The 22,567-nt window shown below is 38.0% G+C and overlaps 1 protein-coding gene across 13 annotated transcripts in view; it reads right to left on the bottom strand.

Moving 5' to 3' along the window:
- Celf2 (CUGBP Elav-like family member 2) overlaps positions 1-22,567 on the bottom strand; it is an 826,625-nt gene that overhangs the window by 165,151 nt on the left and 638,907 nt on the right. For all 13 annotated transcript variants that reach the window (XM_040756181.1, XM_040756182.1, XM_040756178.1 and 10 more), the window contains one exon: positions 6,420-6,616. In XM_040756181.1, coding sequence (XP_040612115.1) covers positions 6,420-6,597 — 178 coding nt within the window. In that variant the 5' untranslated portion in view covers positions 6,598-6,616. Of the gene's footprint in view, positions 1-6,419; positions 6,617-22,567 lie in introns of those variants that run through there.

A 22,567-nucleotide genomic window follows, 5' to 3' on the forward strand; every position in this document is an offset into this window, starting at 1 on the left:
TAGGCTTTGGTGTCTTTTCCCCTGTCTCTTTTCATTCTCTAGTCATCTAGTCTTATTCTCAAGAAACTTATCCACTGTACTGAACTAAAGAGAGATTAGGACAAAGTTAGACTTTATTGACGAATAATTATTAAACACCAAGTAATGTCTGTGAGGTGGAGAAAAATGCCTTATCATCATATTCTAAGATCAATAGGGCCAGTCTCTGTGGTCACCTAAACAGCAGCCTGACTGAAAGGAAGACGAAATAGTAATAGTGTCATAAGCATTATGCAAGCTGATCTTCTGAAACTTGAAGGTAATAACTCTTCCCAAAGGAGACGTGAACTAAATTTTGTTCCACCCAGAAAATACTGAGCTCTGAGCAATGCAGGGTGCACAGCTGTTTAGTGCTTATTGGTGACCTTCTAACATATTTCATGAAAAAAGGGAAGTTTTGATCTTCTGGTCTGGTCTATATAGTGATAGTCAACACAGATCACTTCAACTTTTTATTTCTCTTTTGGCTTAGAAGTCATCAAAGAAGTGACAGTAAAATGTGATCAGCAACACATCAGATGAGGACAGAGGTTCTGTTCCTGCCTTATAGCCTCAAAGCTTAAGTTATTTCAATTTAATCACTTGGTTTGCATTCATGTAAAATCAGAATGATAATGATTTAAATTTAGAAAAACAGAAATAGTCTTCATTATAGACTATGTTTTCTCAGGGGCCACGGTCCTGAATTATGATTTTGATTTTGGTACGACCCCCATATTTCATTATCAGTAGTTATAGTCCCCATGTTTGGTCATGATTGAACACAATCGCTTCATCTTTTACTTCTTCCGGCATACAACTCTTCCTTTTTCTCTGAGATGAGGTGATAATCTTTCAGTTTTATCAGCTCGCTACTTCAGACTTTAGAGAGCATATTCCAACACATGTGCTACCACTTCCAACCTTTTACCACATCAGCTTAGCCACCCTAAGGCCAGGTTCTCTGCTTATTCACAGACCAGTAACATGCTGTCCTTCCACATCTCCTGAAGGTCTCCAGAACCACAGCCTGCAGGGCCCATTCTGAAACAGTTGAAGTGTACAGGGTCCTTTCTGCTCCTCAGTAGTTCTTCAGTACAGTTTTTCAAACCAATAATCTTAAGTCTATTGTTCATAAACCCTCAATTCCACCTGGTGCTCTCAGAAGTTTACTATTTACTACAAGGACAGGGGGTATATTTACTAAATATCATCTACTAAATACCATGCTTCCCCCTCTATGTTGGTGTTTTCTGCATGTTACTTCCTCCTAACTGCACTGCTGTCTCAAACTAAGCATCTTTCTACCCTTCTACTTAGGGTTTTCAGCTTTTTCTTCTCTCCTTTCAAAGACTCTGACTCAGTGGTCTTTACATTTATATGATCACTTTTTAGTAACAGGTGTGTGTGTGTGTATGTGTGTGTGTGTGTGTGCGCACACGTGTGTATGCACACGTTCTTTCATGATCAAGGTACTAGTAATGGAGAATCTATACTCGCAGCCCCATACACACACCTTCAACTCCTCATCTTCTCTCTCCTGGAATGTCACCTTGCTCCTGAAATGCTGTATAGTCCTCACAGTCACAACATTCAATGTGTTTTCTTGACCCTCATTCTTCTTGACCCTTTAGGGGCACCTCAAAATTGAACCTGTTTTCAAAATTTTCTCCTTATTACCATTCTCTCACCATTGCTGATTCCTTCCTCATTTCTTTCAGATAACCTAAAACTCCTCCATTATTGCTGCTCTAATTTATTTATCAATTTTCCTTCTTTACACTGCTGTTTATACCCCAGTCAGTCACACCTTTCCTTGACATTCTCAGGAAAGGAAACATTATTCTCTGAGTACATGATAACAGACTACAATCATTTCTTTATGGTGTTTTGTTTAAGTAGACTTTCTAGATCCTACTTTATTTAAAAGAAAATTTTAATTTTTTAATTCTAAAAATGAGGATTCCCTAAAACTCTCATATAAATTATTAGCTTTGTAATTTTCCTTTCTTCTATTTCATTTTACATATTTCACATCAGTGAGACTTCAGCTTTCAGACTATACTCTGATATACTCGTTCCTTTTTTGTTTGAATTAAGTTAAGCTAGTCCATTCACTTGCAATGTTTACCATCATCTCTAATCACTAAAATTCTACTACTGATTTCAAAATTTTGTAAAGATGCTATCTTTTCATATACCGAATAAAAGAAAATTTATTTATTTCTTCTGTGAACTCTAATTTCAATGTATATGTCTTCTTCTTTTGTAGTTACTAGTATCTCACATTCTTTTTTATTGTAGTGACCTATAAATTTACTTTAATGTTCTTCTTGGATTTTAAGTTCTTAAAAGACAGTCAGGATAAAGATAGCAGCTATAATAATAATCTCTTATAACAAGTTCCTACCATATTCCAGCATGGTACATTACTAACACAGCATTCTATGGACTGTCCAATTTTTTGATATGATTAAGTGAAGTACTCAAGTGAAACACTTAAAGAGAATCAGAGTCAAGAATTGGATTTAGGCACTTCTGGTTTTAAAAGGCCATATTTTAACCCACTATGGACTATTTCTCATCATTTGCAGAGTTCGCAAATAATCACTGAATAAAACATGTTCCTCTTAGGCTGGGGAAATGGCTGGGTGAGCAAAGTATCTGCTATTCAAATGTGAGAATCTGAGTTCAGCTCTGCAGATCTTTGTAAAGTCAAGTGTAGTAGCACACATTGCAACTGTACACTCCTACAACAAGAATAGAGGAAAAGACAGCCTCCATGTAAGCTTACAGGCCGATTGGTTTCACTGGCATACACAGGAGCAAACAGTAAAGAAATCAAACAGGGTGGAAGGTATGTCCTGGCACCTAAGGTCATCCTCTGATCTCCACATTTGCGCTCACACTTATGCACGCAAACATACATGTACACATATAAAACACAGAGAAATTTTTTAAAAGTTTCTCTTACGTCCTAACAGTTTAGGACAGTTTACTAGATTCACTAGTTTCCAAAACTGCTTGGATAACACATCTATAATAAGAAGAAAGAGCCGGGCGGTGGTGGCTCACACCTTTAATCCCAGCACTCTGGAGGCAGAGGCAGGCGGATCTCTGTGAGTTCGAGACCAGCCTGGTCTACAAGAGCTAATTCCAGGACAGGCTCCAAAGCACATAGAAACTCTGTCTCGAAAAACCAAAAAAAAAAAAAAAAAAAAAAAGAAAGAAAAAAAAAGAAGAAGAAGAAAGAGACAGCTTAGACTTACACTCCTCAAGGATGAGAACAGGGTAAAGCTTGTACACGTCAAGACAAAACAGAACATAAAATGCAAAGAAAAAGAAAAGACCTAATTCACCTGGATTAGGTAATAGTATATCTTTTGTTTCTTTCCTTGGAACCATCAAGGCCAACGAGGCAATGAACCAAGGCCATCCAAAAACCTTGCTTAGATAATTTATACCACATTTAGACAAAGCCTCCAATATTTCTAGGTTCTGAGGCTCTGACATCAGTGCTGTGAAAGTATGGTGACTGTATTTTGTTGTCAGAGTCAAAATCAATGTAAACTTGGGGTTCAGCTTTACATATGAATTGGTATAATTACATACAGTATGCACCAATACTACTGATGTGAAGAAAATGGAAGTTGTTGCTTTCCACATGTAAGCAGTTAAGAACTGTAATCCTTTGAGAGCAATGTCATTATATAACCCAAATCCCACCCAACAAATACCTTTACAACAGAGATGTCTGTATAACAAAACCCTTTCAAGCTTTAGCTGACAGCCCACATATTTCATGCAATATTTGATGTGAGACTTGGAGTTCACAATAATGGGAATTGTCTCCTATCCCATGATACCATGAATCTGAGTGATAACTACCCAAACCCATGAGTATAAAAGTTAAACACAAAGGCAGAAATGAAAGAAATGAAACCATCAGTGCTCTTAAAGAGAAAAATCTTTTCCTTTCACTTAGGGAACACTTAGCCATGAAAATGAAGCCATGAAATGGAGCAGATGGTGATGTTTTGATCTCATTGCATTCAGCAACAAAATAGTCAAGTGTCTGAAGACTGATGAATAGTGGTCAGATATACAATTCTAGTGGGAGAAACTGGGCTACATTTCTTAACTTTTTTGAGCCTCGGTATCTTCATCTGTACACTGAGACTTACACTATATATCTTCAAGTTTTTGATAAAAGATAAATGAAAACATAAATAAAGCTCTTACTAGAAGACCTAAAATACTGCATATACCCCCTTATGTTCTCTTATTTGGCTTCCCTCCCTCTTCAAGAGCTGGGATTTCTGCAAACTACTTTCATGAAATACTTAGAAGACCCAGTGAACAAAATCAACAATGTAAAAAGTCTCAAACTTAGTCTGGATAAGGTATGAGTGAGACATGTACGGAAAAGACAGAGGAAATGGTAGCATAACTAAGCCATACATAGAATATACTTGACAGGGAAAAAGGTCTTTTGGGCCAATGTAAGGAACATACACCCCAAAGATATAAAGCAATCAGTCAGGCATCATAATAATAAATGAGTTCTGATATTTTGCCAGAGGTCATTTTGAAAAATACCAATAAATCCAATTTCAGTGTCCCATTTTCCCAGGTAAGGAAGAAATGTGCATGCTGGCATACTTAAGTTTTCTTTGGGTACTACTTTAAGAGATGGGAAGGATGCTAATTAGAAAACTATTAGTTGATAACCATGTTTTATAGCATGTTTCCTAAGTAGGATACTATTAAAGTATCAAAATGAACTAATTTTTTTGTGTGTGGAAAATATCTAAATATTCATAAAGGTCTTTAATATAACCCTGATTTCTGAGGTTTTATATCTTACTGATTTTAGATCTGAGTTTCTACTTTTGTAATTATAGGCAATCAGATTTGTAGACACAAAATTCTAGTCTCTTTAATAGCTGTAGTGTTACATAGGATGTTTGAAAAAAAACCTAGTTCATTAACAAAATCTGAAGGCAAGTTGGTCTACCTTTACAAAGTGAGTATTTGCTATGGGCTTTTTTTTGTTTTTTGTTTTGTTTTTTGTTTGTTTGTTTGTTTTTACGAGACAGGGTTTCTCTGTATTGTTTTGGAGGCTATCGGTCCAGCCCAGCCTCGAACTCACAGAGATCTGCCTACCTCTGCCTCCCGAGTGCTGGGATTAAAGGCTTGCGCCACCACTGCCCGGCTTGCTATGGGCTTTTCAATTCCTTTTAAAAGCTCGCCAAAGCTCAACAGTCCTTAGCACCATAGAGAACAGGAGATGGCTGAGCACTTCACAGAATTACAGAATGTTGGCCTTAACATTTTCTTACTCTTCTATTTTCAAAAGACTCAAAGAAAGGTTCATGTGCCTACCTAAAGAGCACATACAAGCCAGGCAATGAGCTCCCTCTTACAAGATGTGCATAAAAATAAAACAGGCTAGAAAGACATAGCAAGGCACAGAGAAAAAGGAAGTGGGATATCCACAGAAGACAGAGAGGCCCTGAGAGGAGAGACCAAAAAAGAACAACATTACTAAATAAGAAGGTTTAAATAGAGACAGAAACCAAGCAGTAGCAGCAGAGGAGGTATTTTAAATATAGTCTCTACAGAGCTTACAACGTAGGACTAAAGAACACAGAAGCATCAGCCTTGTATAATTCTTGGCCTCTATTTTAATAATTGCAACCTCCACCCCATCACCATTCTCTTAAAATGGAGGCAGCAATAAGCACTAGACTTTTCTGTTTAATCTTACCCCCTATAAGGGTGTGAGCCTTGAGTATTTCTAAAGGTGTTAATTGTGTCATGCTACTAAGGCACTACCCCTGGCTCTAGCAGGCACAGTTCCCCTAATGATCCCTACTGACTTCCAAGAATGGATGTCCATCCTCAAACTCTTTTCCCCACCAGTGGCATCACACTAACAGTTTGCAAGTCATTTCAAGGTCTACAGGCTATGGGAAAGTGTATTATATTTGTAATCATGGGAAGGTAGCACAGAGTTATCTCCTGAAATACAAGGCTGAGAAACATTGTTCCTTACAGGGTCAGCAACCCCACCCAGAGGCCACAATGCTTAGAAAGTGACCTCATAGGAGCAACCAGGGAACTATAAAAGCTGGGCAGCATTCCTGCCCTCCTTCTTGAGTCCCACCTGTCCCAGCAGGCGGGAGTTCTGGGAGGAGCCCTGAGGCATAGTCAGAACACCAGGGCTGCCAGCACCAGCAGCTAGCTCTCAGGCTGCCTTTCCTTCCTCTTTGTCGCCATCCCTCCTGCAGATGGAAGGCTCTGGGAGCTCTGGCCAGCCCAGGGATGCCCACCCCAGCCACTAAGCCCACCCTGACACCTGAGTGACCCCTACCCCATGAGCCACATGCATTCTGTACCTTTACTCTGGGGAGGGTTCTGACTCCGGTCCCGGAGGACGTTGATCTGGTAGACAGCTCCATAAGGCTCAAAAAGTTCTTTCAGCTCCTTTTCTGACCAGGATCTAGGGATCTGTCCGACAAACATCTTAATGGCATCTGGGTCTGGTTGGTCTGAATGATCCAAAGCTCCGTTCATCTTGTTGGCTGTGCCGTTACTGTCAAAAACGGAACCAGGAGCCAGAGTTAGGGCTTCGGGGTGAAGGACAGGAAGAAAAAAATAGTGGGGGTTGGGGGTGAGAAGGCGGAAAGAGGAAGAGGAGCACAGGGGAAAGTGCCTAATGACTCGTAGACATTTGATGAACTAAAACAAAGCAGAGGCACCATTAGGCTGCTTCTCAGCAGCAGCGCGATGCTTTCATTGCATGCTGCTGCTGTTCAGCACTGACTCCCAAGCACAGGGCAGTGCCTGGCTCCGTCACCCAGGGCATGGACATCTCAGAACCCAGGCTTGGGAGGCAGCTGCAAGTTAAGTGCAGGTCTCAGTCGGCAAGGCTGCCATCAACACATCACAAATCGGCAGCATTATCAGCTCTGCACCGGTTATCGCCAGGAAAGAAAGGCAGAGCTGGATTTCTGTTGGATTTCTCACCCTCTCCCCCTTCCCTGCCCTTTTTCAGAGGCTTTGGAAGAGGGGAGCTAGAGGTGGTAATAATAAAGTCACATGGAAAGAAAATGAAACACTTGGCAGTCCATCAGATGACTAATGCAAGATGCTGGTGATGAATTTGCAGAGTGTAAGAGGCATCCATGTGTGCATCAAATTAGTACGTTGTTGCTGCTCAGAAAGGAAAGTGCTCCAGCTATGCAGCTCGGTGCAGCTGATTGGCTGCCTGCACTGAAGGAAAGGGCCAGAGCTTTGAGGGGGGGCTCCCCTTTAAAAAGCACATTGTTTATGGGACCCAAGCACAAAGGGCTTAATTCAGAGAAGCAAAAGTGATCTCAGAATTGCTTGCTTTGTGTTGGGGAAAAAATACAGCACAGAAAGTTGAGTTCCCACTAAAGGACACTGAATATTTTAAATCTTTCACACTCCATAAATTGCTCTCTGTATATCTGACTTCCAGATGTTGCACTTAAGTTCTAAACAATCACACGTTTGGGAAAGGAAAAAAAAAGATCTTCCTTTTCTTCTCCTAGCTTCAGTAAATATTTGGGGTATATACAAAGAATTAAAACATAAGCTTTTATGTCTTTCTTTCTATCATTTCCCAGATCCACATTTGGGAAAGAACACTTGTTTCAAGCCTGATATGGTGAAGAAGTCATTCCTTTTTATTTTAGACAATCCCTTTGTACTAGAATAACAAAGCAAACCAAACACCTGTTTTCTTCATAACCCTCAAGCAGCACACTGTATATCCCAGCTTCTTTCTTAAGAAGACTAAATGTTTCAGGATGTGCCTGTTTGTAAAAGAGTACTGGTGGTCCGGTTCCTCAGTATGAGGAAATAAAAAGTACCTGAGCAACTGCAAAGCCAGCAGCCCAGTATCTGTAGACTTGCAGGAGGCTATTCTATAAGGAGGACAAAGAGGATACACTAACCTGTAAATGGCAAATGTAGCCTCACTGTAGCCTTAGAAAATACCAAAAATTTACTGGAAAAAGATCTTAACAGAGTTTCTTGTTTTGTTGCAAAAAACACAAATAAAAAGAATACTCTAAACCAGGCGGTGGTGGTGCACGCCTTTAATCCCAGCACTTGGGAGGCAGAGGCAGGCGGATCTCTGTGAGTTCCAGGCCAGCCTGGTCTACAAAGTTACAGAGAAAAGCCCTGTCTCAAAGAAAAAGACAAAACAAACAAAACACTCTAAAGCTGCTACAGGTCTAGGCTCACCAGATCTGAGCCCTGAAACAAATAAACAAACAAACAAAAACTGGCATGTCTGAATTCTTTAGCATGGGAACATACACACACACACACACACACACACACACACACACACACACACACACACTACTACCTCTACCTCTCTATTTTACCACTTTGTTTTTTTTAATCTTTTAAATAAACAGAGTGTCCAACTTGAAGTATTTTCAAATCAACCTTATTGTTATAAAAATGTTCCACTAAATAAAATAGAGTACAAGATCTCTTTTCAACAATTCAGGTATAATGCAATGCTTGTTTATATTAGAGCTAGATCATTTATCTTGTTCTCATGCACCTCTCGTTATTTCCAATCACTGAGAATTCAATAAACAGTTTAACCTGTGGAGCTGTGACTGCACAGGCTGAAGGTAGCACGATTCTTTGCAGCAGACTATACAGTGTTTACAGCACTCTGATAGCTGAGCGTGTGGCAAGACTCACTTTTGGCACAGGAAAGACTCGTGGTTAGTGCTGTTGACAACCAGCTAAATGAAAAGAGGAAGGTATTGCCACAGGTCTAAGCTAACAGAAAGCAGAAGTTGGACCATGATTAATGTAGTGCAAGAGTTAGGCCACGGTATACTTATCTAATATCTAAACTTAGAATTCTGGAGCACTTGTTAACTTTCAGATCTCCAAAGAACATTCCTTTTATGCTTTTCCAAATAACAGAAACTCACTAAGTCCAAAAGGGAGGAAAGCTGCAGAGAGTGATGAAGGTTTATTCCTTTGGTCTTTATATAGGTGAAAGTGCTTATTTAGAATCTCTCCCAGTCAGCTGTTCTTCTTAGACACCTGGAGACATCATTCAAAGGGCAGGAAGAGTAGTGGGGAAATGTGTGGTCTCTGTTCCTGGCATCATCGCTTTCTAACTGTGCTTGCTACTTTGAACTTCAGATTCTTCATTTATAAAATGGCAACAAGAGATTCTGTCCCATAGAGTAACATGGGATCCAGAATAAGTGTTCTATAAATTTCTGCTATTATTACTGTGAGTGACCACCACACATCTATTTTTCAATTAAAACTCTTTTTGGGGTATAAATTCAAACACAAATCATATCCTTAGTAATGATAGTATCTTACATATACCAATACTATGCTGTGTACTTTACATTTTTTGTTCATTGGTTTTGTAACTGTTTTTCAGACAGTCTCACTATGTAGACCTGCCTGGCTAGTCTGCATTGGCTATATAGAACAGCTTGGCCTTTAACTCACAGAGATCTACTTGCCTCTGCCTAGCAAGAGCTAAGATTACATGGGTGGACCACAACATCTGGCAGTACTTTACATTTTTAATCCTCAAGACAACCCTATGAGAAACTAGAATTTTTCAAATGCCAACATCTGAGAAATACATTCTGTTCCTATGGTTACCAGATTATAAACTATAGTTAGAATCCAAATCTATGCCCCTGGATCCAAATTTGCAAAGTATTTTTAATCCACCATGTGGCCAAACATTCTGTAAGTCTAGCTTGAATAGAGTGCAGACAGCTCATAACAAATCAAGAGGAAGGCAAATTCCAGAGCAAGTCCTACTGGGCCTCTAGAATCACACTCCCAGATAAAAACAAGCAATATTAGAAAAAACTTATACATATGGTTCTTCTTTCTATGTGTGGGAAACAAGCTGCTAGCACTCAACTTAAGAGCCTTTAGGACTGCTTTGAATACTGTATCTTCTCAGTCATCACATAAGATCCCTGTTTGTCCAGATGCCTTCAGAAGTGTCAGCGTCACTTTGGTGAGTAGCTGTCACACATCCTTATTTACATCCTTCCTTGTCTCCCATTTTGAAAATTACCATTTTTTCTATTGTGAAATGTACAACAATTCTAGTATAAATTAAAACCACCACCAAAAATTCTCAGCCAAAATTTTTATTTGGGAGAGGTGTTCATATCACAGTGACTCTCCTATTGTCACTGCATCTTGATGTATCTAACAATTTTTAAAAATTGGTTTAATACACCTAAGCTTTTCCTTTGGACTCTGAATCCAAAGGAAATGGCTGAAGCTCATTTCTCTTGACAGTCTGGTAACTTCTGTTCTCATGGGCTGTAGGCATAGATGCTTCTGAGTAAGCCAAAGATTATATGTTAATTATGTTTTAAGTTAAGCATTTGGGGATTCTCTGACAGAGGTCATAGTCAGCCAAGGTATTCTTCAAAGAGAATTATAGATACATATATCCCAATCTCAGCAAAACCCTCTACTGAGAGTAAAAAAATAAAAAAAAAGAATTTGATTGACTTAGAAAATTAGGACTAGCTTGCTTTTCTTCACTCCTTACCTTCCTTGGAGTCCAGTGTAATACCTTTTTATAGTGCAGAAATTTAGAATTCAAATTCGAATAAATTTACAGAGGGAATACCCTCTGCCAGAAACCTTTGCCAAGTAATTGTCACACACATCACAATAGCTCCAGTTGGAATCACCTTCATTTTAGAGATGAAGCAAATGAGAGCCATGGGGGTAATATGCCTTTTCCTATGTAACACCCACAAGAAATCATGACACTAAAATATGGATACAGTAAGACTTAAAAGCCAATTGTTTCCCCTTCTGGTTACATGAACTGGACTTCTTTGGAGAAAGCCCGAGGCAGTGTTTCACATGGATTCTGTGACCACTTACAGATCTTGAACAAAGACACATACATCTGTAGGCACCTTGCCTAAGAATTTCAACAAGATCCTGTATACCAATTCTGCATTTGATCTTGGCAAAGAACCTACTCTAAGACTCCTCTAGGACAGGTGCCAAATGGAATGGGACCATAAATCAAGAGCATGGAGCCAGGGGATATTGTTGGTATGAGTCTAAGAGCCAAGATGAAAACCTAATGATATTGGGAGGGTGGTGAGAGTGCTTACATTTTGCTTTTAGCACTGCACTGACCTACTTACCTACTCTATTTTCTAGTAAGAAGAAATCAGATCAACAGAGAATATGTTCCTCTGAGAAAGCAGAATATCATTAAAATTAAGTGGTTTAATGCATTATTGTCATTATTATTAACTTCAGGAAAAGGTTTTATAAGACCTAAAAAAATTCAAGCTTCCTTTTCAATACTGGAAACAGGAGAAACAAATTTCTGATTTTGTACCTTGTCCTTGGATAGTTTTCTATGTTTAACTTCATTTATCTACATAAAACAAGCAACAAATTTACAAAATGGCTGTGATAAATTCCAAGTGTCAATAAGTACCCACGTTAATGTACTAAACCACAAATATTATGCAAAAGATACTCTTTGTGAATACGCTTGACTAAAGATAGTTGATCTTACTTGTGTTTATAAGTAATCTTATTATTCTTCCCTTTTTTTTTTTGGTTTTACGAGACAGAGTTTCTCTGTATTGTTTTGGAGGCTGTCGGTCCAGCCTGGCCTTGAACTCACAGAGATCCACCTGCCTCTGCCTCCCGAGTGCTGGGATTAAAGGCGTGAGCCACCACAGCCCGGCTATTCTTCACTTTTTTTAGTGGTTTGCTCTTAGCCTATTCTTCTTTCTTAGGTTCTATCCAAGTCTATGCTGATGGAAATGATCCCTATGTGTATACTTGAGTATGCTAGGCACTAGCTACATATGGCTACTAAGTATTGAGCTGTGGCTAATGCAACTATATAAATGAATTCTTTAAATTTTATTTAAATACATCTACAAACAAATATACTCCCTTTCTTCCTTTAAAAACACTGACTAGAGTTGAGATTCATCTAAATACATTATTCTGAGGGAGATGTTTTGAAAATCCTATTAATGCTGAGTTGCATAACTACAAGCAGATAATGGATCAATGGGGTTTGTCTTGGCTCGGCATCAGTTTGACTATGTACCCTCCTCACTTACCCCACTCCCTTGTAAACCAAAGAGAATAACTAGCTTCTTCTATATGGCTATAATTTCTACAAAAAGGCTATAAGAAATGCTAAGTTCTTGTAAATACTTGTACTAATTTTTAAAAAATTATTCTACCTTCAGTGTGTTTGGTTATGGTTTGGGTGCACAGAGTGACTACAGAAAAAATAATTTAGAGACTATGACCAGTGACCTGAAACTTTGGTATGATGCCCGTTCTTTGTCTAATTTAATCCCCCAAACTCACAAGCAACTGTACACAGGTTAGAGAGTTGACAAGGTGTCATGTACACTGTGGGGAGCAATACAGGCTCAGATGGAACTAACTGTGAGTGGCCAACTGCCAAGGGTGCTGCCAAAGAGCCATCCCTCTCAATATGTGTCAGCATTCTTCATAACAAAATGAACTGCAATCACATCATTACAGTCAGCGGACAAAACCACTCTTTCAGTAGAAATATCACTTGTACTTAAGTGATAGCACACAAAAAACACTAGGCTGGTTGTCACAGAAAACTACCAAGGCAAAAAAAAAAAAAAAAAAAAAAAGAAAAAGGAAGGCAGGCAGGAAAAGAAAGGAGAAAGAGAAAGAAAAAGGAGGACTGGCAATGGTCTGACGCTTCTGGAAGGAAGGCAGGAAAAGAAAGGAGAAAGAGGAAGAGAAAGGAGGACTGGCAATGGTCTGACGCTTCTGGAAGGAAGGCAGGAAAAGAAAGGAGAAAGAGGAAGAGAAAGGAGGACTGGCAATGGTCTGACGCTTCTGAAAGGAAGGCAGGAAAAGAAAGGAGAAAGAGGAAGAGAAAGGAGGACTGGCAATGGGTCTGATGCTTCTGGAAGGCCACAGGATGCGCTAGCAATCTTCTACACTGTCCATCTTGTATTGGTCATTTAATAACAGCATTAACTTCACAGATTGACAACATGGCTACCAGGGAACAGGCAGAACCACTGTGTGGTTGCCTGTATGGATAGTCACAACTTATACAACTTCCTGAAGCTCATCTATCATTATCAACTTATTACAGTTTTTCAGTTTTAAAAAGAAGAATCAGAAGTTCAACTTCAAGCTCTGGGAACTGCAACTCCTTTTAAAATGTTCCTTTAAATATTTGACTTGACAGAAACCTCCTGACATCTTTCCTGACTGCCTTTCAACCAGGTGCAGCTGAATATTGTTAGGCTACCCAGCTCTGTCCTAACTGTACTGAGGTGGGTAGCTGAATACTTATAATAAACTTAAAACTCTGTTGATATCAATCGTACCATCAATAAGATATAGTAATAATGATATTCCTGAATTTACTTGGAAGATACTGTTATCGCTTATCATGTGTAGCAAACCCTTTTGAATTACAGCCATGCCAATTATAAAATAAGGCCCTAGATCTTTGGGGTGTAATGGCCATGCATCAGTCCAAAAAACTTAATCAAAGATTAACTGGAGTAAATAATCCCCAAATATCTGAAAGAGGTAAGACCCTCCTCCAATGCTAAAATTTTAAGTGAATTACCTTGTGTTATGGGAAGAAAATATTCAAGATTACTCTATGTTCGCATACATGAAGCACTGCTTGTCTATAAGCTCTGGCAAAAATTGAGGGAAAAAGAAATGTCATAAGCATGTATAGGACATCATTTTCTTTCACAAACAACTTGGAAACAACACATTTGTGATGGATGTTTTACCAAATTACTAGAGTTAACACTGCATTGTGTTTTGTCAGAGATCTGAAAGCTATACATCTGTTATTAGGGTACAAAGTAACTAATACACATGGGGAACTGTTCCTCTTTAGAAAAGGTCACAAAACACCAGCATTTGGACTCATGAAGTGAAAAGGAAACCTGATTACCTTATTTCAATTTGACTGCTAGTAAAAAGCAGAAAGCTGGAAAACCCCCACAAAGAAGTAAATGTGGAGCCATGCAGGAGGGTACATGATGGCTGAATACACAATAGCCCTTGCTGGGAAAGTGGCAAAGCACTGGTAATAGACCACCCTCACTGAAAAACTCATTTCCTGCTGAGATTTGTCAGAAATAGTTTAGTGGACTTGCGGCTTTGGCAGAAGGCATTTTTACTAGAGGATAGATGTTTCTGATGAATGTTTAGAAATGGCAACAGTCCGGGACACAATCATCCCAAGTAGGATTTTCAGAGGCCCTCACCTTTCCAAAGTGCACAGAGACTCACAGGACACGCCCACTCCTGGATGGCCAAGGTCACTACCACAGCTTCCACTTCACAGGGGAGAAAGTTCTTCAGGCCACCAATTTGAAAAGTGTCCTCTCAGTCTGCTTTACTTGCTCACACCTGACTGCCAAATGTGACTGTCTGCTACAGGCAACTAATTGAAAATGGCTCTTTAGGATGATTGAGAGGAGATTAGTTTAGCTATCAATGAACTGAAAATTAGATCATTATGAAATGAAGACAGATATTATAGGAAATCAACATGGGCTCATACTTCCCAAAGTGCACACTAATTTTTTTTTAAATTTTACCTCCTGTCCCACCTATATATAAAATCTAGCATCAAGCAACAAAAACAAAAAAATGCACAAAAGAGGGGCAAATAATATAGACAGGGTCTTTCATTAAAATTAGAGCTAAGCTGTTAATCAGCAAATCCCAGTTGTTCTCCTGTCTCCATTGGCCACAGGATTAAAGCTACAGATGCCTATAGCCACACCCAGTTTTTAGGTGGATACTTGAGAGCCAAGCTCAGGTCATGAATGTATAGCAAGTACTTTTACTCCCTAAGCCCTGTCCCTAGCACCTGCAACGAAGTTTTATGTTTAACTTCTCTACTATTTTTTTTGTTTGTTTTACGAGACAGGGTTTCTCTGTATTGTTTTGGAGGCTGTCGGTCCAGCCCGGCCTCAAACTCACAGAGATCCGCCTGCCTCTGCCTCCCGAGTGCTGGGATTAAAGGCGTGCGCCACCACCGCCCTGCCAAACTTCTTCTCTACTATTTTTATGGCTTAAATTCTCCTAGAACAACCAATAATCCTGAGAGAATAGTGTTTCATATTCAACAGGTATATAATACAGACCGAGTGCTTGTTCTTGCTCTGATTTTTTTTCTTTCTCTGACCACTTGACCCAAAGAAACAATTAAACCCCTGCATGGGTACAGTATGAAACTGAAATTCTTGATGACAGGAATGTATTATTCAGTTATAAAATCAATAAATATTTATGGGGTGACTTTCACAATTAGGACACTGTTCAAGGTACTGAAGACAAATCTACAAGAAAAACCAAAATAAAATACTCATAGACATTATATTCTAGTGGGTGACAAAAATCATTTAAAATATATTAGAAATATCATTTCAGTGGGGGAAAGAAAGTCAGGGAAGCAAAGCACTGAGTACAGTTTTGCAGAAAAATAAAGTAGTCAAGGAGGCTTTATCTAGAATTCTAACGCTGTTCCTGCCTCTTTTAAATATGCATTTCCTTGAATGAAGAGATCTAACAGGGCAAGACATCTGAAAGGTTGTAAACATTAAATCTCATGGTTGTACCATCAGAAAAAAAAGGCTATCCCATCTAGTACTGTTCAGTTAAATCTTAAGAGCTAGTGCACTAATTCAAAAGAGCTCCTATATCATACCCAGCTTTCTCTCAATGCCTGCTAAGTTTACTTGTCCTTTGTGGTGCATGTCCTATTCTTGGTTATCATCTTGCATTTGTATCACTGACAAATTATTTGGTGGTCTTTCCCATTCTGGACTATAGGACTAAGAGTTTGCTGACCTTTGGTATAACCTGGCACTTAGACTCTACCTATTTTTCTGTTAAACAGAGATCACCCATTCATTATTCGTTTCATCATATATCATGGTAAATTTAAGCTTGAGTTGGTCTATCTTCAACCTGCTCTTGACCTACATTACATGGTCATTTATGGCCACAAATGATATGTAATCAAAGAATATAAATGAAATGTAATTGCAGTTGAAAGAAGGCAGCTAGCAATATGTAAATTTATTATTTCTCTTAAATACTGTTTTGGTGAATTTTCATGCTATAAAACCATCTATGAAAAGGTAAAATTCAAATGACAACTTACTTGGCTAGTTTTTAAATCCTTAAATTGAACTATAAGCTGAAATCAATAACAATTAGAACATACTGATTTGGACATTTGTATCCCTGAAATTACACACCCCCACTGCTGAGAAAGGGTTTCTTTGTGTTGCCCTGGCTGTCCTAGAACTCACTCTGTAGATCAGGCTGACCTTGAACTCACAGAGATCCACCTGCTTCTACCTTGTGAGCGTTGGGATAAGGGCATGTGCCACAACCACCCAGCAAGAAACTGCCTTTAATAGCTTAAATCATCAGTAAAAAATGATTTAATATCTTCAATCAGAAATAGACTTTGGCATTTAAATTACTTGTTCTTAACATATATATATATATATATATATATATATATATATATATATATATATATCATCAGAGCTAACCCTCTAATCAAATAAGACTATGTGTTAAATCATAATGACTCTTATATTATTACAATTCCCCATGTTTGAGACATTTTTTCATTTTGACACTACATCTGGCACAATGAATGCAGATGATCATGTGTTTATATATCTGTCTAAGTTCCTTTCCTAAACACAGCCAGATGGATGGAGTCTTTCAGAATGAGATTAATTTTAAATCAATTCACTCTGGACCTACTCTACTTCCAAGACTCTGCTTTAAGGCAGCGACCAAATCAATATTAAGTCATGAACTTGAGAGAGCTCAGGTTCCTCAACATTAAGGGAAAAATTAGTACAACTATAGTTGTTCCCGCTACATTAAAACAGATTATTCTTACATCATCACAAGCTGGCAATTCAGGACTGATCAATATTGAATAGTGGTACAATGATACAAATTTTTCTTTTGAATTGAAATAATATCATGGTTAATTTTATAATCGTTATTCATAATGACTTGGTATTATTCCAGAAAAAATGAATATCATTATTACTAACATCATAGCTGAAGATGTTATAGTAAGCTTGCCATCTAGGCTGAGTCAGGTCCCACGGTGGCAGGAGAGAGTTAATTCTGAGTACCCAAAATGCACAGTCTCTGCCTCTAGCTGTAGCTACTGCAGGAACTATAAACAAATGTAACTAGGCTTTACTTGCTGTCAATCTTGGTGGATGCCTTTATTATCATACTTGTTTCAATTGCAATTTAGGTTTCCATGGAGACACAACAGTCAGCTCCAGAAAATTATAAGATAAATGTCAGGCAGCAATAACAGTGTTAATGAAGCTTCAGTGACAAGAAGCTCTGTGCTTCAAATAATAAGCCCATTTTCTATTAGCATATGTGGAACCTGTCAAAAACCTGGAAAGTATTAAAAATTAAATATCTGTCTATATTTAAAAGAGGGGAGAGATCATTCTAGAAATAGCTTATATTTCTATGGTTGGTAAGTTAGACATTAGTCCTGGCTCTTAGGGATGTCTCAGCTGGCATCCAGAAATGCAAAAACGTTTTTTTCTTCAACCAATGGTGACATAATTTTTCAAATACATGGTTAGGGAGGAAGTTCTTATTTTAGGAGCTGAGACCTCTACTAATTCTAGCCATGACATATGGAGAACTTTAAAGAAATCACTACCACAACGCATGGTACCTGCACTGATTTAACCTACCTATTCCCTTGTGTTCTAGGTTACTAGACAGATAACAAACTGGATTGTCTGTACCCAGAATTATCCTTGACTATTCTAAAGATAAAGATGTGCCACTGAATTTTTTTATTTTTTTCTATTTTTTAAATCTAAATTACAAACAAGATTGTTTTACATGTCAATCCCAGTTTTCTCTCCCTCCATCTTCCCCTGTTCCCCACTAACCTCTATGCCATTCCCTTTCCACTCCCCAGGATCTTCAAAGTCTGTCATATCATTTGGAGCAGGACCTAGACTCTCCCCCACATATCTAGGCTAAGAGAGTATCCCTCTATGTTGAATGGGCTCTCAAAGTCCATTTGTATGCTAGAGATAAATACTGATCTACTACCAGAAGCCCCATAGATTGCTGAGGCCTCCTCACTGACACCCATGTTCAGGGGTTCTGGATCAGTCCTATGCTGGTTTCCTAGTTATCAGTCTGGGGTTCATTAACTCCCCCTTGTTCAGGTCAGCTATTTCTGTGGGTTTTACCAGTCTGGTCTTGACCCCTTTGCTCATCACTCCTCCCTTTCTGCAACTGGATTCCAGGAGTTCAGTTCAGTGTTTAACTGCTTTTGTTTTGTTTTGTTTTTTGTTTTTTGTTTTTAATGACATAGGGTTTCTGTATTGCTTTGGAGGTTGTCCTGGAACTCACTCAGTAGGCCAGGCTGGCCTCGAACTCACAAAGATCCACCTGCTTCTGCTTCCCGAGTGCTAGGATTAAAGGCATGCACCACCACCACCTGGCTATGCTACTGAAATTTTAGAGGGTAAAAAATGAAAATTGTGAATCTTTATGAATTTTATGCATTCTGAAGATGGAAGTTAAAACTATACCACCAACCAAGGGAAGATTCCATTAAATAAAATTGAAGGGATAATAAACTTTATTTTGCAGGAATACACATACATATTACTTGGAAATGAGGCACATTTTTATGTTATGCTCAAAAATATCCTTTAAGTATTATTAGTTAAAAATGGTCAAGTTAAAACAGTTAAGTTAAAGGTGGTTTTTCTGCAAACCCAGAAGTGAGTGCATAAGATAGACCTGTTCACCAGAGTTTCTTGCAGTTGATGTTATCTTTGCCAACTCCTACACTGTTATTTAACTGATGTTATTACTAATATGGAAAGGTAATTTTTCCCCTTACTTATGTAACAAGTGTTTACTGTACTAGTCACTGGTTTAGATCATGGTCACAACAGTGTCACTATTTGCAAATGTCTCATTGTTTAGTAGCTTAAACAATCTGACATCCAATGTTCTAAATAAGATGTTCTTTTCTTTCTATTCAAAGTTTGGCTTATTTTGAGATTGTTATATGAGTAAGTTTTTCTGGGGCAAGCCTAGAATTTCACTTTAGGAACAGCAGGCTGTGTAAAACCACCTCACTGACTCACTGTCACTATGGGCTTATATTACTCAACAAAGGTCTTCAAGAAGAAAAGTCTAGGATATAAGTGGGAACTTTCAGCACCACTTATGAGAAAAGGGCAAGTTACTGCTCCCCACACAGGATTTCTCCTCTTTAGAATGTGCTTCTGTAACTCCACAGGCCTCTTGTTTGCATGCTGCTGCTTCCCATTCACAGGTGTGATGAATGACCAGGGTGAGTTGTAGCAGTATGACTTCACCTGGAGCATCTAATTACTTTTCCTAGTCACACTTAGCTCTATTCTTTTCCGTTTGGTTTATTTCACATGAGATTTGAAAACTCATGGATTTTTTAAAGGTTTGGTCTACCAGAAACTGCCTTAGCCAGCTATAGAGCTGGCTCAGAGATTAAAAGCACCTGCTGTTCTTTTACAAAATATCCAGGTTCAGTTCCCAGTACCCATAAGGTGGCTCAAAACCATCCATAACTCCAGTTCCAAGGAATTCTATACTGTCTTCTGACCTCTGTGGGTACCAGGGATACATGTGATACACAGACATATTTGCAAGTGAAAACACACATACACATAAATAAAATGAAACTAAAAATATTTTTAAAAGAATCTGTCTTAATTCCTTGTAGTATAAAAGCCACAATAATCTTTTGAACATCTTATAGCCAAACTGACTATGCAGAACAATAATCTCTATTTATATTGTGGCTTACAGGCCATTGTGTATATAACACTGGTGTATCTGCTGGAGTCATAAACTCATAGACTTCGGAACTCAAAATTCTACCAACTCATTCAACCACAAGAGACAGCCTTTCCTCAAAGTAAAATTACACACAAGCCAAATACTATCAACAACAAAATAAAAGCCTGTAAAATGTTCCCCCATCCACTTCCTGGATAGTTTTCCTGTTGTCCCTACTCATGCAAAGATACAAAAGGAAAAATAATTCAAAAAGTACTCACAAAACTCAGTATACTATCTATATGACTGTTGTACAGGTTCTAACTGGTGATCTGAAAGTAGGAAATACACAGGAAAAGTTGTGAAACTTATATTTAACAACTTTGATAAGGGAATTTAGAATTTAGAACTTACATCTGTAAATTAAAGTTACTCTTCCTCTAAACATAGGATAAGGAAACATCTGTAGTTATTGAATGAAAAATGATTATCAACACCATTCCTTCCTCACAATTCTAATTACACAACTTTATCCTTCTGGAAAACTTCTTTTTACAAATATTGTGTATTTCTTCCATTGCCGTTTCATGATAATACACTGAGAAATACTCAGGAAGTCAAATATTGAAACTGAAAAGCTACCTACAACTATTATTTGTGGTACTTTAAAATTATTGAAATAATGACTTTGATTTTTAATAGTAACACAGTACTAAAATAGTTCTTCTGTGTTAAAATAACAGCTGTAAACTGGGGCAACCAAAATTGCAATTATAATTTTCCTGAATTGACAGTATTTGCTAAATAGCCTTCTTGAAGTGAAAGGAGTTATACATGTGGAAAATAAGTAGAATGTTATATTTTGAGTGTGGCACTTGTATCAAAAATAAGTTCAAAAGTAAAAGCGGAACATATAGATCTCTCTCTCTCTCTCTCTGGGTTTCACTTTCTTACTATTGTTTATTGTGGGGACTTTAGGCTATGCAGAAGAACCTCAATGTCTACTGACTTGAAAGCAAGAGGTCGCTGCTGGCCATTGCTAGAACAGCAACACCTTCCACTTCCAGGTATCTGTTAGATTTTAGGTTTGTATGCATCTTATTAAATAAGCAATTTAAAGAGGGTAACCAATGCAAATAAATTGAAAGATTTCCCAAACAACAGAATCATTCAAATGCTACTACTACATAAACTTTTTTGGAAGAACATGAACATGAATGCTAGGTTTGTTTTTAACAGGAATACAATTGAAAGGCTGTGCATCACAAACTTAGTAACCATGGCAAGGCAACATTTATAATACATATTCTCCTACCTTCAGTTATCGAAAATCAAAATTTCTTTTTCCTTATAGGAATGATTGATGGAGAACAAAACTACTTTGAAAGATGTGTGGCTTATATTACTGCAAACAAAATGCCACAGAAACATTATTATTGTTGAAGCCTGAGCACTTATCAAGAATAGAAATATTAAGAACAAACCCAGTGGCTACAAAAATTATCTCAATTCTCCCCACAAAGTCATTTGATATAAATATCAGAAACACTATACTTCTGAGGGAAATTAAGCTGTGTGAGCTTTTGTATTCAGAGTATTAGGAACAGATATTTAAGAGAACAAAGGCATTAAGACTTTTAGAGATGAGCTGATGAGCACACAGCTAAATGAGTGCTCACCCAAGAACAAACAGTATTAGGGAGGAATGAAAGATGATGGATGAGGTGGCTTCCTAATTATGTGCCCAAGACTTTATGCACACACAACTGAGATCAACTTGTTTTTGAGACTTTAACACATATTTCATTAGTGGCCCAAGGAATGGCAAATATCAAGAGTAGCTTGGCAATGGTTCTCCTTAACACAGAGTTTAGAATGAGGAGGAGTCAAAGAAAGTAGGTGAGAGTTCACCATAAGCAAAATTAGAAATAACAGAAACAGACTGTACTAAGGCCTTGCTCAAGAGTGCGAAGCCTCATGCTTTTTTGGCCAGTACTTCTGGAAATGGCTCCTGCTTTGGCCACGATGCTCTTATTTATTGACACAGGATTTATAGAATGAACTTGGGCTTCAGCATATTCTACCCAAGTGAAATAAAATCTAAAGAACTGCGGATTTAGCTGTGTCGGAAAATAAGAATCTCATCAACTATTGGAGACGGTCAATTTACGTAACACATACTATCAACATATTTAGGTGTGGAGGCAGGGACTTGTCACAAATTAGAAGTTTATTGCTCCATACAGATTCTAGCTAGGATGTATTTTCAATGTGAAATCATACAATGAGGATTAATGAGGCAAATTTTAGTTCACTAACTGGCACTTACTGGCTTGTTTGGAATTTTGTTTGTTTGCTTTTATGACAATAATCTATATTAAGAATATCTAGGTTAGTTGAATCAAAGTAAATACTGTTTTTTTAAATTAACAAAAACATTGAAAACACTGGTAGAGAAGAATTATGGTGAAATAAATTAAAGAGTTACTTATGAATGAAACCATATGTTGTTAAAACTACTCTAAATGTATTCTTAATTTAAATAAAGGAGTCCATTTAAAAAAATCAAAGTAGCTCAAGAAAGAGGAAGGAC

This window comes from Mesocricetus auratus, unplaced genomic scaffold (assembly GCF_017639785.1).
Source record: "Mesocricetus auratus isolate SY011 unplaced genomic scaffold, BCM_Maur_2.0 Super-Scaffold_100013, whole genome shotgun sequence".
NCBI lineage: Eukaryota > Metazoa > Chordata > Mammalia > Rodentia > Cricetidae > Mesocricetus > Mesocricetus auratus.